Source organism: Aulostomus chinensis, chromosome 13 (assembly GCF_037954235.1).
Source record: "Aulostomus chinensis isolate RoL2024-O1b breed Wild chromosome 13, RoL_Achi_v1.0, whole genome shotgun sequence".
Lineage (NCBI taxonomy): Eukaryota > Metazoa > Chordata > Actinopteri > Syngnathiformes > Aulostomidae > Aulostomus > Aulostomus chinensis.
Window position 1 is genome coordinate 19625778 of NC_141332.1, and position 13598 is coordinate 19639375.

The 13598-nt window shown below is 42.2% G+C and overlaps 1 protein-coding gene and 1 long non-coding RNA gene across 5 annotated transcripts; one reads left to right on the forward strand and one right to left on the reverse strand.

The window, feature by feature from the left end:
• The first annotated feature begins 100 nt into the window (after positions 1 to 100).
• Positions 101 to 12849, forward strand: lamp2 (lysosomal-associated membrane protein 2). Of its 3 annotated transcripts, none has more exons than XM_086221970.1 (9): positions 101 to 319; positions 2139 to 2254; positions 2631 to 2841; positions 3437 to 3595; positions 3675 to 3904; positions 4001 to 4120; positions 5159 to 5213; positions 5335 to 5505; positions 10118 to 11722. In XM_086221970.1, exons 1-9 carry the CDS (start codon positions 274 to 276, stop codon positions 10258 to 10260), a joined length of 1251 nt encoding a protein of 416 aa, XP_086078096.1. In that variant the 5' UTR covers positions 101 to 273; the 3' UTR covers positions 10261 to 11722. The 3 variants fall into 3 exon arrangements, with proteins under 3 accessions (XP_086078096.1, XP_086078097.1, XP_086078099.1); XM_086221971.1 differs by having other exon boundaries at positions 102 to 319; positions 11571 to 12849; XM_086221973.1 differs by lacking the exon at positions 10118 to 11722 and adding an exon at positions 6816 to 9931 and having other exon boundaries at positions 108 to 319.
• LOC147251360 (uncharacterized) lies at positions 3765 to 10938 on the reverse strand. Of its 2 annotated transcripts, none has more exons than XR_015118930.1 (4): positions 10368 to 10938; positions 10091 to 10208; positions 4415 to 4537; positions 3765 to 4154 (listed from the first exon to the last, which is right to left on the reverse strand). It is a non-coding gene; the product is annotated as an uncharacterized LOC147251360 (long non-coding RNA). The 2 variants fall into 2 exon arrangements; XR_015118929.1 differs by having other exon boundaries at positions 3766 to 4157.
• Positions 12850 to 13598: the final 749 nt, after the last annotated feature.

Genomic DNA, 13598 nt, shown 5'->3' on the forward strand with positions numbered 1-13598 from the left:
TTCACATAAGTTCTTTGTATTCACGTTCTGTTGAGTGTTTCTGGGGCGGACAGTAGAATAATTAACTCTGTGGAAGGAGGAGAGGAGGCAGGACAGGAGATAGAGCTCAGCTCCCTCTGCTCTGACACACTGCTCAGTCATATGACTTCCATTTCCTGGTACAGTCGGCAGCGGCTCAGCTCCGTTCGGAAGACTGCCGAGTGATCATCTCTGTCGCGGTGGCTTGCTCCCCTCTTCTCCGGTTTCTGGCACACTCCAAACTACCCGGCGATCATGCTCCGATACTTATCATTTGCTTTACTCCTCACTCTCGGATTTGGTATGTATAAGTATGTCCAATAATTGTTTTGTATTCGTTTTTTGGCACAAACTGAAGCTTGAGTCCTAATTTGCTAAATGACGCGATCCAATTTGTGGGACACGCCGGGGCCTGGTCCTTCAAGCTGACTTTTAATTTGGAGGGATTTTTTTGGTGAAATAACATCTTGCTATGCGTACGTACATACTGCAATGGACTGGAATTCACTGTACAGGGGTTAAAATGAACCAGTCATCAGCTGCTGCCTGCAGGAACACATCTGTCTTGATGTTTTGCTAATGCTGCTAGCTTTGTTGCTAATTCTTAACTACGTCAACAACATTTCTCAGACGTTGCTAAATCGCCGCGTAAGGCATAAACTGCATCCATATTAAAAATAGCTTAGGATTTGTCTTTTTAAATGCCAATAATTGCAGACAAAGGTGCACTAAATTATTACGATAGCTATAACGTAGCTACGACTAATCCAAGCTAACCGAGTGCGGCTTTCTGGTTGGTAAATACTTCTTTTGAAAGTCAATGTTTGGGTTAATCATTAGACTGGAGCTTGTCTGGGTCATGCATTTTGCTAAATACAATATTTAACAGACAAGATGTTGTAAAACGAACACCTTGAAAAGGTTGTGTAAACTTGTGTTGCACCATCAACACTACGTTAGCTTGCTAAAGTAGTTAGCTTAAGTAACGTCCGGGGGTTTACAGCGAGTGGGACGATTTCCCGTCACGTCACATGATGTTGCAACATGAGCTAACAGATTCGAATTTTACATTTTCACCAGATATCGACTCGCCTTTCAGGAAAAAAAAACAAAAAAACAACCAATAATAATTGCAATTAAATCGCTCTAATAAGAAATGTATTGTCATTTGTTGTGGTTGTTCAGTGTGAAAGGCTACGATGTATATATAAAAAAAGATAACACCGGTAGAAGTTAGTTAAGGCCACGCTTATCTTCAAAGAAATTTGGTATTAAACAATAAAATATTTTCTATGACTGAGGGAATTTCAACTATGTTGGCACTGCAAATGTTCCTGTCGTATTTTATCACAGTATCTATGTTTCTATTATTTTTCAGTCCAGAGCTTCTACCCTCGTATTAGAGAGCTTTTTTTTGTGCATCATGTGGTTTACTCCACCTCTTAAGTTTCTTGTTTTTGAGTATATGATCACAAGTAGGTTGGAAGCAGGTGATTTTACCCAGAACAAAGACTCAAGGCTTTGTTTTTGTTTGTTTTTTGTTTTTCTTGGCGATTGAATTCGTGTTTCTGTTCATGGTTCTATCAGCTCAAATAAAGGTTTTAGAAGACAAAAAAATGCTTTTATATTTTGCACATTTGAGTAGTCACCGTTCTAGCTTTAACTCAAGTAAAAGTTTTTATTTAATTCTTTGATTTAAATTGTCCTGCAACAAGGAAACTCGTAACTTAACATGTTAAGAGTTTCATATCATCAGTTTCATTCACCTTTCAACTGGAACCAGAAACTCAATAGCAGTTTAACAGAGAACAGGCCAAGGTCCATGCAGATTAACGACAGCATCTTGACAAAACGCTGTGTCATCATCCTCTCACAACGCACAGTTAAGGAACAAATTGCACAGATTGGGTTTCAACCAGGTGACCCGGCTGTAAAAATACTTTCTGTTTTACTGTGGAGCAAACTGGACTGGCAGGTCCGTCTGTCAGGCCCTAACACACTGTTGCTCCACATTGCAGGTCATCCAGTGTCCCAGAGTATCACAAGTGGGCGACTGTTGATAATAGCGCGCCAATAGAGCGCAGTGGCGAACGCTGACCTCATCCGCTTTCTCCTTCCAGAAATCCATCAGTCACATGGCACTGAGGCGACTGTCAAAGACAAAGATGACAAGTTGTGCCTGTACGCCAATCTCTCGGTCAACTTTTCAGTTTCCTATGAAGTAACTGACAATAAGGTAGGTGTCGCCTGTTTATCACTTTAGGCGTGCAGCGTTCTACATAGCAGTGGTGCCTTTACAGCCCCTGCGCAAAGATTCTGGTGTCCTGTTCTTGCCACTCGTGAGTTGCTGAGCTACAGGAAGCAGCTCACATACGATTAAATGACCTCAAGAAACATCCTTTCGTAATGACCTTTACACTTGAAAGGAAAATCAAGGGCAGTTGGTTGTGGTAAAAATGGGAAATTCTTGCACTGATTGGAGCTTTTCTACTTTGATCGTTTGAGTGATTGGATTATTTTTGTGTCTTTAAAAAAAACAAAAACAACAACAAGCCAACCGTTTCACACATTTACTTTTTTTTTCTCAACATTTCATGTCGTTCTCTTCTCAGACTGAAACAGCTGATTTTGAACTTCCTGAGAATATCACAACAGATGGAAGTAAATGTGACGCCGCCAGCTCAACGTTGAAGATAAATTTTGGAGAAGGGCACTCCTGGAGCGTGAACTTCACTGTTCAGGGGAAAATGTACCAGGCAGACTCCATCACGTTTTCCTACAATCTCAGCGACTCCACCCTCTTCCCTAAATCTGTGCTCAACGGTAACTTCTATACCTGACGGTGCAAAGAAGGGCTGTAATGGTGACATAAGTGAATCAAAAAAAGTGACCTAATCTTCTTCATTTGGGTGCTTCTATTAAAACCATCATCACTAAATGAGGGCATAAACCAAACCGTAACATTTATGGCATTAATTAGAGCGTTTTGGGTGATCAGATTGCAGTTGAGTGGTGCTCAACCATGTGTTAGTGCAAGTGGTCTGAGGACAGGTTGTCTTCCGATGGACCAAACCACCTCCGGAGGGAGACGGGTGCATTGTGACCTCGTTGAACATTAAGTGTAACTGCAAATGCGGCTTCAGTCCAGATACGATGTGGGAGGAAATATGTCAAATATTTGTTTTTTCTTCTGGTTAACATCTGTCAGTTTTCCACGTTTACAATCGGAAGTTTAACAGCATGGACACACAGGTTGGGCAGCCAGTTTTCACCCATAAAGGTCCAGTCAAGGTGTAACTTGCTTCTATGTGCCATTCCACTTCTGGTGGAAACCCAGAATATACACGTAGATGAAAGGTTTTATACTAATGCTGCTTTTTTTTTTTTTTTTTTGCTTTCGTTTGCTGTTTGTTCTTAGATACTCTATCTGTGACCGTGAAGCCTCACATTACAGACGTAGCCATGGACACCTGCTACTCCTGCAAGAGTAAAGAAGTGATCCAGTCTGATAGGGTCAGCCAGACCCTTGGGAACGTGCTCATACAGGCCTTCGTGAACGGCAATAAGAGTGAAAACTGTAAGAATGGATGCACTTTTTATTCATAGTCTAATCTTTATTTTTCATACTTGGACTGATGATCTGGTCTCCTCCGCAGTGACCGTTTGTCCTGCCGATTTACCCGTAACCACCGTTGTACCCACTGCTCCTGCTACCACGCCACTTCCTGTCACAAACACCACTTCCACTGCTCTTCCTCCAACCACCACGCCAACCCCCACCCTCCCCACCCCCACCACTGGGGAGTACGAAGTCAAGCCAGATGCGAACGGCACTGCCTGTCTCCTGGCAAACTTCGGCCTGCGGATCTCTTACAAGCAAGGAGATGTACGTCGGTCCTGTTGAGCTCCTCATTTCTCAGGGTGAAGTCCACAGGTGAGCTTTGTGGCCGTTTCTGATTCACCTCTCTTCTCTCTGATTTAGAAAACTCAGGATTTTAACCTGGAGCCTAACGGGACCGCGGTTTCTGGATCGTGTGCAGCCAACAGCAGTGAGCTGGTGTTGGTGTCCAACACAATGACCATCGCGTTCTCCTTCGTCAATGTGAGTCCTCGATGACATCTCTCTCCTCCACATACTGCTGTTAGAACGAGATTTGAGTTAAGAGCCACGCTCAACAACTGCTGAATGGACATTAATGGGTTAATCCGGCTGACTTTGGTGACTGAGAGTGAAATATCTATGTGATGACAGATCATGACATTTACTACAGATATTAAAAGGTCCCCAAAGGATAAATCCTAACTGAAGTGCCATCAGAAGGTCAAGCTTTCACTCTTTCTGTTAAATTTAGTCCGTATCATCTTTATCTAGTGGCCTAAAGTGACAGATATTCACCGTCCAAAAGGTTGAATTTGACCAACTGTGATTCCCAGACATTTCATCTGGCACCTCCATCAGGTGAAGAGAAGAGTTGGGCCAATACGTGGGTCCAAATGTCGGCAACAAACCGCCCCTAAGCTGTTAAATATGCACAAAAACAACATGTGGTTAAAGCTGCAACAATAACTTCCTTTCAGGCCCCTTCAGATGTGCTTTTATGGCCGTCCCACATTTGTGACTGCGCCGCCTCGGGAATGTCTACTGGTGTAAAAACAAGCCAGTTCTGGTAGTTTAGCCTTTCAGTCAAGAAAACTGCAAGTTTTTGATGGTATCTGGATTTTTCTAGTAGACAAAAATAACTGTCAGCTTCAATTAATTGTCAGCTGCAGCCCAACATGAGTTGATGTCTCCCAGCTGAATCAAGTGGGAATGTCTCCCCTTTGTGTTAAATTTCTTAGCCTAACTATAGCGACTGCATTTAATTTTTCATCTAATCAACATTTCAGCCTCTTCCTTTGTCCTATTAATGTTTTCCCCTTCGTGTGCATCACTCAGCATGCAACAAAAATGCGAAATGCAGGCTGAGTCATGAGTCATCACTCAGAAAATAAGGCTTTGGTTGTTGAGAGCACTGTCAGGATGGACCACAAGAGTTGAACCACAGTTCAGATTAAAGTAAATCCATTTTTGAGTGTGTTTTTTTCCTTTTTCAAATACGTATAAATAAACATGTGTATATGAACTCATTTTTCTTGACAGGACTCCAAAAAATTCCGCCTACGCGCCCTGAATGTCACAGCAAACACGAGCTCTGGTAATTTTGAGCTTTTCATTGAAGCACGCACACACACACACACACACACACACACACACACACACACACACACGTGGAAGGAAGAAAGCGAGCTAACATCACGCTGTCTTTGTTTTCCGAGGTGTGGCGTTTTCAGAGGCCAACAGCACCCTGAATCTGTGGGAAGCTGCTGTGGGCAGTTCCTACATGTGTAACAAGGAGCAGAGCTTCAACATCACCAGCCTGCTCACCCTCCACACGTTCAGCCTCCAGGTCCAGCCCTTCGGAGTCAAGAAGGGTGTTTTCAGTACAGGTAGGTTTCTCACTCTTTGTCTCTGTCTTATGAAGTCAAGTGACATTTTCCAACCGTGCACATGATTGAATATTCAAAATAACATTTAATAATGGTATCATCAAGCGTTCTTGGTGTTTAAGTTTTTTGTGTTACATCATAAACAAGCACGCCATCATATCACATTCTGAACACACTAGTGTTTCTGATCCCACGCTGTCAACCAATAGGGGGCAGCATGTGTTAGAGACTAAGTGTCCACCAGGGTTGGGGACCGGCTCTGTCTCTTTTAATGATACCAACCCAGTTGCGTCAGCACCACCAGGCAAAGGCTGCATCGAGTCAAGCTAAACAACAACGCAACATCAAAATAAAGCCTGTTTGTGTCACGCCACCACAGTAGCGGTGCTAGTTCTGGTGTCAGTCCAAGTGTAAACAGTACCAGTTAGTTCACGCTGTAAAACTCTGTGTTCACATGATTCGGTTTGTGACTGACAACAACAAGCGTTTCTTGAAGCAGAGACTCACTAGCACATCTTGAGGAACTAAGCGGTATTACAGCTTGAGGTGTAATTTCATGGAATATGAGTAGTTCATATCGCTCACCCTTTAAATCGTGCTTATTTTGAGGTGAGTATGAGTAGTTTGTTGTTTTTCAAGTGTATCTGTCCATGTGAAATACAGTTGAAGTGCTCCTGTCTCAGGACAGCAGCGAGAACCTGACGCCTTGTATACCCAACCCTCTCGTGACAGCGATGCCTCTTTTTCTGGCAGAGCAAATAAGACAATCACCCACCCCTCGTGAAGAAACATGATATAACTTTTTAGATGAAAATAAAATCCCAATTTTTCTACTTAATGTTAACCATACTCTTCACAGTAGAACGTACAGTGACTGGCAGCATTGTCAGATGTTTGGAGCTAATAGATAAATCACTGGCAGCCGGTTTCCAGCCACACTGATAACTGGTGGCGCTCTACTCCACATTAACCTATCAACCAAGAGCAAAAGGTTGATTGTCAGCATTTTTGGCTTGTGACTCCTTAATCTGAAGGTTGTTTTTTTTTTTTTTTTTTTAATCCCTGATCCCCAGTCACGGATCAGAAGTAACGTGCAGGGTTGACTTAAGATGTTGGAACTGTCCAGTACTGCACATTGTCTGAATTTCACCCATCACCGTCTGTCAGATGTGTTCATTTGAGTAAGAAGCGTCCAGCTTTTAAGTAGCACCCTGGAAGCGTCTGAAAGCTTGATTCTGGTCTCTCAGGATGTTTTTGTTGATCAGCAATTCTCTGGTCCACTTGTTGACTGACTCTCTTTTCATCTGCAGCCCATGAATGTTCATTGGATGACTCCAGCATCTTAATCCCAATCATTGTTGGCGCTGCTCTGGCTGGCTTGATTCTCATTGTAGTGATCGCTTACGTGATTGGTCGGAGAAAGACTTATGTCGGATATCAGACCCTTTGAATCCAGCTGGCAATCAGTCCTGAAATATCACGGGGTTCCCAAGACTGGTCCTTGGGGTTCATGTGCAATCAAGTCAATTGGCAAATAACAATTCATGAGCTTAAATCGAAGTAAGAGTAACAAATGCTTTTATCGTCTCTTTAATCTGTTGAAGCCTCTTTTAAGTTATAGGTCAAGTGTGTGTGTGTGTATATATATATATATATATATATATATACACATACACATACATATTTTGTTTTTGTGGATTGCAGTTGCCTGAAGGGTCCGAATGGATAAAGTGTAAAAGGGTTCGGTGGTTTTCTCATTCTCAAGGACCAAACTTGTCTGCCCCCCCCCCCCCCCCCCCACAACCACCACCACCACACCATGTTTGTTTTGTGTGTATTGATTTCCTAATGTCTTGTCTTTCCTTCTTTGTTGATTTTTTTTTTTGAAAGAGCAAGTGCAAAATCCAAACGAGATTTAATTTTTGAATTAAAAAAGTACAAGAGAAAAAGTACAAATGGGATTTGACACTCTTGGTGGTGCATTGAATCTACAGTCATTTGTTATGGATCTTGCATTTGCTCACCAGACACTCCCTTTTGTTTCCTTTTGTCATTATTGAATGTTTGTGCACATTTTAAAGTTTTTACTTTTATGGTTTTGACTTTTCATCCCCGTAAAAATTCACAGTATTCACATTATCAGCATTTCAACTGCAATTCCCGCACACAATAAAGGAAGACAGTTGAGCAGCTGCATTTCTTTTCTTTGCTCCCAGCGTTTTTAACAAGAGAAAAGGTCAAAGGAAATACGCTTTAGCCAAGGTTTGCCCCTGTAGAGCAGGAGAAACGCTTGAGTCCTGATTAAATGGCTCCAGATATGTGAAGAATGTTAAACGTTGATAAACCAGAGGACATTTTGACACGTCCAGCAGGAGGGGGGGGAAAAAGAGAGGGAGGTGAATTCTATGCAAAAGCCAACACTCGCTTCATCATTTCCGTCTGTTAAGACGTCTCAAAATGTCTGCTGTGTAAAAAGGTCTGTAACATTTGCACAAGTCGAATCTGAAAGTGTTTTTGTTCATAAAGAATACATCTTGGCATTAGAAGAAAAGGGATAGTATTATTGTGTAGCTATTCAGCACAGATGAATTCTGAGTTGAGGTTATTTACGTGTAAATGCACTAAGACGCTCTTTACTTTTTCTTCTTCTTTTTTTTTCTTTGCATTATCTGTGTTGAAACTTGTCACGTGATGTCACCTGTGGAGTGGTGGTCTGGGCTCTGGAGGTTGCAGCTCTGTCAGGGAACCTTCAAACTCTCCCTCCCCCCAAAAAAGACGATATTTCAAATTTGTTTGTCATCGCGACTGAACGAACAAAAACAGAAGTTCAATTTTTGAGTTATTTATTCCTGAAGATTCTAACTCGGGAAACTACCACGTACACCAGAACCGCATGATCGACGCCTCAAATAGACAAAGTCATCGCAACGTTCCAGAAATTACATTTTTATATCGGAGACAATCACTCATGGCGAGTGTGCTGTCACTGTTTGGTTCTGTTCAAAGAGTCTTTGGTGCGTCAGTCTGCTTGGCTGATGGAAATCAAGTTCTGCAGCAGAATAACCGGCCGGTCTGAGACCTCCTGGTGAGAGTTGACGGGATTTCTTCCAGGAATTAAAAGCTACCATTAAAACCCTGCGATGGCCCGCTGTTAATCACTAGAACTTAATGTTGCGCATCTCCAGTTTCAGCATGAAACTGAGAGTCCACTTAGCTTTACTGTTCCAGTTCTTTGTTCGTTTGGAGTAAGCCAGTGGGAACCGGAACTGGACCAAAAGGCAGCAAGTTGAACTAAACTACAGGTGAGAAAGCACCCCACCATCTCCCATGGCTTCAAGGGTGCTTTCACCACGATAATCCATTTGAGGTCCTGCTCAAAATGACACTGATACATTTTATTTGTGTTCTTTTTAGCCTGGTTTTGATCCTGAGGCACAAATTGAAGTCAACCAATTAAAGAATAATTTCTGTGTAAAATCTGTCCACAGAAGTCTTTCTAATAAGGGGAAGATGAAAACAAGACCCGCCTTGGATGTCGAGCTAATATTACATTTCATCCGAAGTCTAACCCGGGCCTCTCCGTCACGCCCTTTGTCTGTCGCTTTGGTTAAACCTCACAGATCCCCTGCGCCGATGCCCGTAAAGTTCGGTTCGCCCCTCGCCATCCGTTGCTCTCGCTGCAGGTGAACGGCACAAAGATGCCGATTTGGTCTGCGTCACACAACCATAACTGCATTCATCAGAGTCCAAACCAAGCACATCAGGGTTTCATGAAACCAGACTAAATGCTGGGTTGTGAAAGCACCCTAAATCAGGGAGGCTGTGCAGGTTGCAGTGAGGAAACGAAGCCCAGGAGTGTTTGTTTTTTGTTGTTTTGGGTTTTTTTTTTTGTAATGATAACATGCTAGTTGCTGTGCATTGTTGCTTATTTCTAGCAGTGCTGTTGAAGTGTTTGTCTTGTTTCTAGTGGAGCAACACAGGCAGTTCTTTACTTCAGATATGACAGGTTTGCTTTCCCAGGACATTGTTTGTTTGAATCATTGCTCTAAATCCAATGCAAGCCTGTGTTTGTTGCAGTCGTGATCATTTCAGCTTTGTGCCTGTACAATACTGTATACATGTCAAACACACTCAAGGTTCATTTACTCTCCTAAAGAAGCATGTCATCGAGGTATTACCATGACAACTGTGCCTTGCTCAATAGAAATGTTCATTACTGAGTTCTCCTTCATTTTGGGAGAGCATTGCACTTGTTCAGCAAAGGGAATTTATGTTGCAGAAAGCAGTTTAATGTGTGACGTGTGGATACAAATTTACTGCTGGTTTCATCTCCCATCATCTTGCACTTTCTGCTGTGTGTCAACCTAAAGTGGAGCTTTTTAGAATTCTGAAATTTATGAAAATAAAAATGCGTTGCTGTCCTGGATATTTGAGTAAAAGTGTATTCATTTTCAAAAAGGAGTTGATTGAATCGATCCGACAGCTACTCGCGCGCTAAATCCTGGGTTCACGGTCTCTTTCTCCTGCATTAACAGTTCTTTTTTTTCTCCTTTTATTCCTTAATTCCATCTATGAGACAATTCACCTCTCTGCTCTCTTTACTCTCGTCTAGCTGAGGAATGCCGGGCCGATGTGGAGAGCTTCCTTGTTCCCATAGCTGTTGGAGTTGCCCTGCTTGTTCTCATTCTTATCGTTCTGGTGGCCTATTTCATCGGGAGAAAAAGAAACATGGCTAGCGGCTATGAGTCTTTCTAGTTAAACTTGCCTCTTTTTTTTTTTCCTTAAATGTTTACCGTGCAAAAGATTGTCCAGACTCGCTGCCTGTTTGTCTCTCTGCACTTGCCTAATTGTGGAATAATTACCGTTGTGGTGTCGTGTTCATGTTTCCATCTGATGTTGTTTCCCTCCTTAGGGACAGTTTGACATTATGGGATAATTATTTGCTTTCCAGTCGAGAGTTAGATGAGAGGATGGATAGAGCTGTGAAGATCGAGCTGCGTCCAGCGGCTAGTTAGCTTAGCAAAATGACAGGACTCTGCAAAGCTGGCTCATACCAAACACAACAAAAACCAACTACCAGCACCTCAGTTAAACGCCTTAAATCTGACCGTTTCATTCCTAGCAACACTGAAATATAAATTTGATGACGTGGTTGCGCGTGGGAGGCTGTTTCCATGAGTTCCTTCCAGCTGAGGCGTTTCAAACCTTTCCAACATTTCGACTTATGATACTTGTTTTCTGAAAAATGTCGCCAGAGCCTCTCAACACGAATATTACAGGTGCAGAAATCTGAACCGCTACGATTTTGATGTCCAAGTTGTAAAACCAAAAGGGTCCGTCGACGCGCGGGCTTGTTCAGTGCGGCCTTCTGATTGGTCGGTCCTCTTTTATTCAACGGTTGTGCCGTTTTTGCCGTCGTCATGGTAGCAGGTACACAACAGAGGACCGGTGGTCGCGTGCGTTTGTTTCTGGCGCCGCTACGTTAATGAATCAGACTCTAAAAATATCTGTACAGAATGATTTTTATCGTTCTTTGCCACCCAACGTTGCTACACCCCCAATACAAACACTCCTATATTACAGAGACTGAATACTTTATAGTACATGAGGTATTTATTACACAGCAGAGTTGCTGTCGAGAACCCTGTGCTGTTTAAATTACTGTGATAGAACTTGTCAGAGGTGCTGGTGGCTGTTTTTCTTCTTTTTTTTTTATTACTCATGAACCCGTTTCCAGTCTTTTAAAACAAACCTCACCTCATATTTATTTCATATGCAGCTGATCTTGTGCAACTCTTATCAAGAATACAAATAAATATTTCCCTAAATGTTGAACTGTTCCATGATTAAATAAATAAATAAAACCCGTCTGATCATTCTGCCTGAAACTGAGGAGTAACCTCATTTAATTCTGGTGCCTTCGAGATGTGTGTCAGCTCTTCAGAATTTGGATTCTCTCGCCCTCGTCTCCTCCGTCTCTTAACCCTTGAATTCCGTCTGGAGTGTTTTCTGCGGACTAAACCACTAACCTGTTGTCTCTGTGTGTCTGTCTCTCTGCCTGTCAGCTGAGGAATGCTTCCTGGACTCTGATTTGAGCTTTTTGGTGCCCATTGCAGTGGGCGTGGCCCTCAGCTTCCTAATCATCCTTGTGCTTATCTCTTACCTGATTGGCCGGAGGAAGAGTCGTACTGGCTACCAGTCTGTATAATCCAACCCGGCTGCTTCCACCTGCTCACCTGTCCCACCCTCACAGCTCCCCCCCCCCCCTCCCCCGCCAGTTCTCATCCCCAAAACTTTCTGCTTTTGTTTATTTTATTTTTATTTCGTTTCTCCCGTCAGGCTGCTCTCCTTGAAGTTCTTCTCAGTTTTTGCTTCGATGCCAATGACTGATCTAAATACCAAAATGATTGCATTGTTTGATTATAGATTGCATGTTTTAAGATGAAATTCATGGCTGTGAGAAGTTGTTCACCCCCACCCCCACCGACCCATCCACCCCAAGAGGCCTTTTCCTCTGGGCTTCTGTGCTGTACAATAGTATACGTGTAAATTAATCTCTTGTATAGAATGAATGATGTTCATTTTTTTGATGAATTGAATGTACGAGCAAGCTAATAGATCCGCTGTTGTGATTCACATCCCAGAAAAACACCATTATTATTATTATTATTATTATCATCATTATTATTATTATTATTATTATTATTATTTTAATTGCACGTTTGTTCATGAATGACACATGAGTAGGTTGACAAAAGGGAAACTAAGACACTTTACCAGCACTGGGACCAGTTTTTGGAAATGCGGTTATTTTTCTGTCACTCCTTTTTAAGAGGATGGAAGAGGCTTTTTTTGTTTTGTTTTGGGTTTTTTTTGTTTCTTGTAAGTTTCATTTAAAAGATAAATGTGTGAATATTTTGGTGAATTAATGAGTGCGCTGTCACCGTGTAACCCTCTCTACTCCAGTGTGGAAAACGTGGCTTTTGGCCGTTGAGACGACCCACAACTTTAGTCACCAGGATCAAATTTAAATGTACATACAACTGCTCTTGATTTGAGAACTAAATACTGGTTAGTTACACACACACACACACACACACACACACACACACACACACACACTGTCCTCCATGTGATACTGGATGAAGACCACCAGTGAGACATTTATCAGGTGTGATGGTCAGTTGACCCCCTCCCCCTTCCTACTACACACACACACACACGCACACTACCCTCTGACAGTTTTGTGCCTTTATGTTGTGCACCTCTTAAGCTGCTTGCCTGAAGCTTGTCTCCATCGGATGAAGAATGTGACATGATGAGCTTGTTTAACACAAGTGGGGAACAAATTCAATAAAGTTTTGTTCTTGTTTTGTATCACTGTCGTCCTTTACGCCGTTTTGAATGCTGCTTTTTAATATTATTATTATTATTATTATTATTATTATTATTATTATTATTGTGGCGTCTCGTGAATTCAAAGGTTAGCGGTTATAAATGAAGCTGCTGCCGTGGCTCGAACCGTCCGTTTGACTTTGATCAATGACGTGCTGTTTATAACCTGTAATGGTACCCCCCCCCACACACACACACACACACACACACACCAGGTATTATTGGAATGCGTGTGTGCAGATCTGCAAGCCGACCCTAAAGTCACACCACACCAAAGTGGCTGATTAATGAATGTGACCTGAACACAACACTCCAAAAGTGTGTGGAAAAACTGCAAACTGGTTATTTTTTCCTTGTAAAGTCAGTTTATGACCGGTTTATACATCCCTGAAAAACAAGAAAATCACAGAGTTCTAAAATAATTTGATAAAATGTATTTAGGAAAATGTGTAAAGGCGGATTGGAAATTTTTTTTGTAGTCGCAAATCCCTGAAAACTTGCAATCAGCTGAGAAAAATCTCTTTAGGTCATGTAGTTTACTATATAACAAAATTGCAGCCCAATGAACAAGACCTGCAACAAATCCTCCTCTGGATCATCGTGGTCTCATGTAGATTAATGGCCATTTTAGGGGCTTCGAATTACGAGCTGGGTCAGCATGTGACTGGTATCCTTCTCACTTTTTAACGTGTGTGTGT

What these genes read in the sequence shown, in the direction of transcription:
- lamp2 (XM_086221970.1), top strand. Translation starts at nt 274, where the DNA reads ATGCTCCGATACTTATCATTTGCTTTACTCCTCACTCTCGGATTTG. An exon ending in TCGCGTTCTCCTTCGTCAAT is followed by an intron (nt 4,121 to 5,158) that starts GTGAGTCCTCGA and finishes TTTTCTTGACAG; the next exon opens with GACTCCAAAAAATTCCGCCT. An exon ending in GAAGGGTGTTTTCAGTACAG is followed by an intron (nt 5,506 to 10,117) that starts GTAGGTTTCTCA and finishes ACTCTCGTCTAG; the next exon opens with CTGAGGAATGCCGGGCCGAT.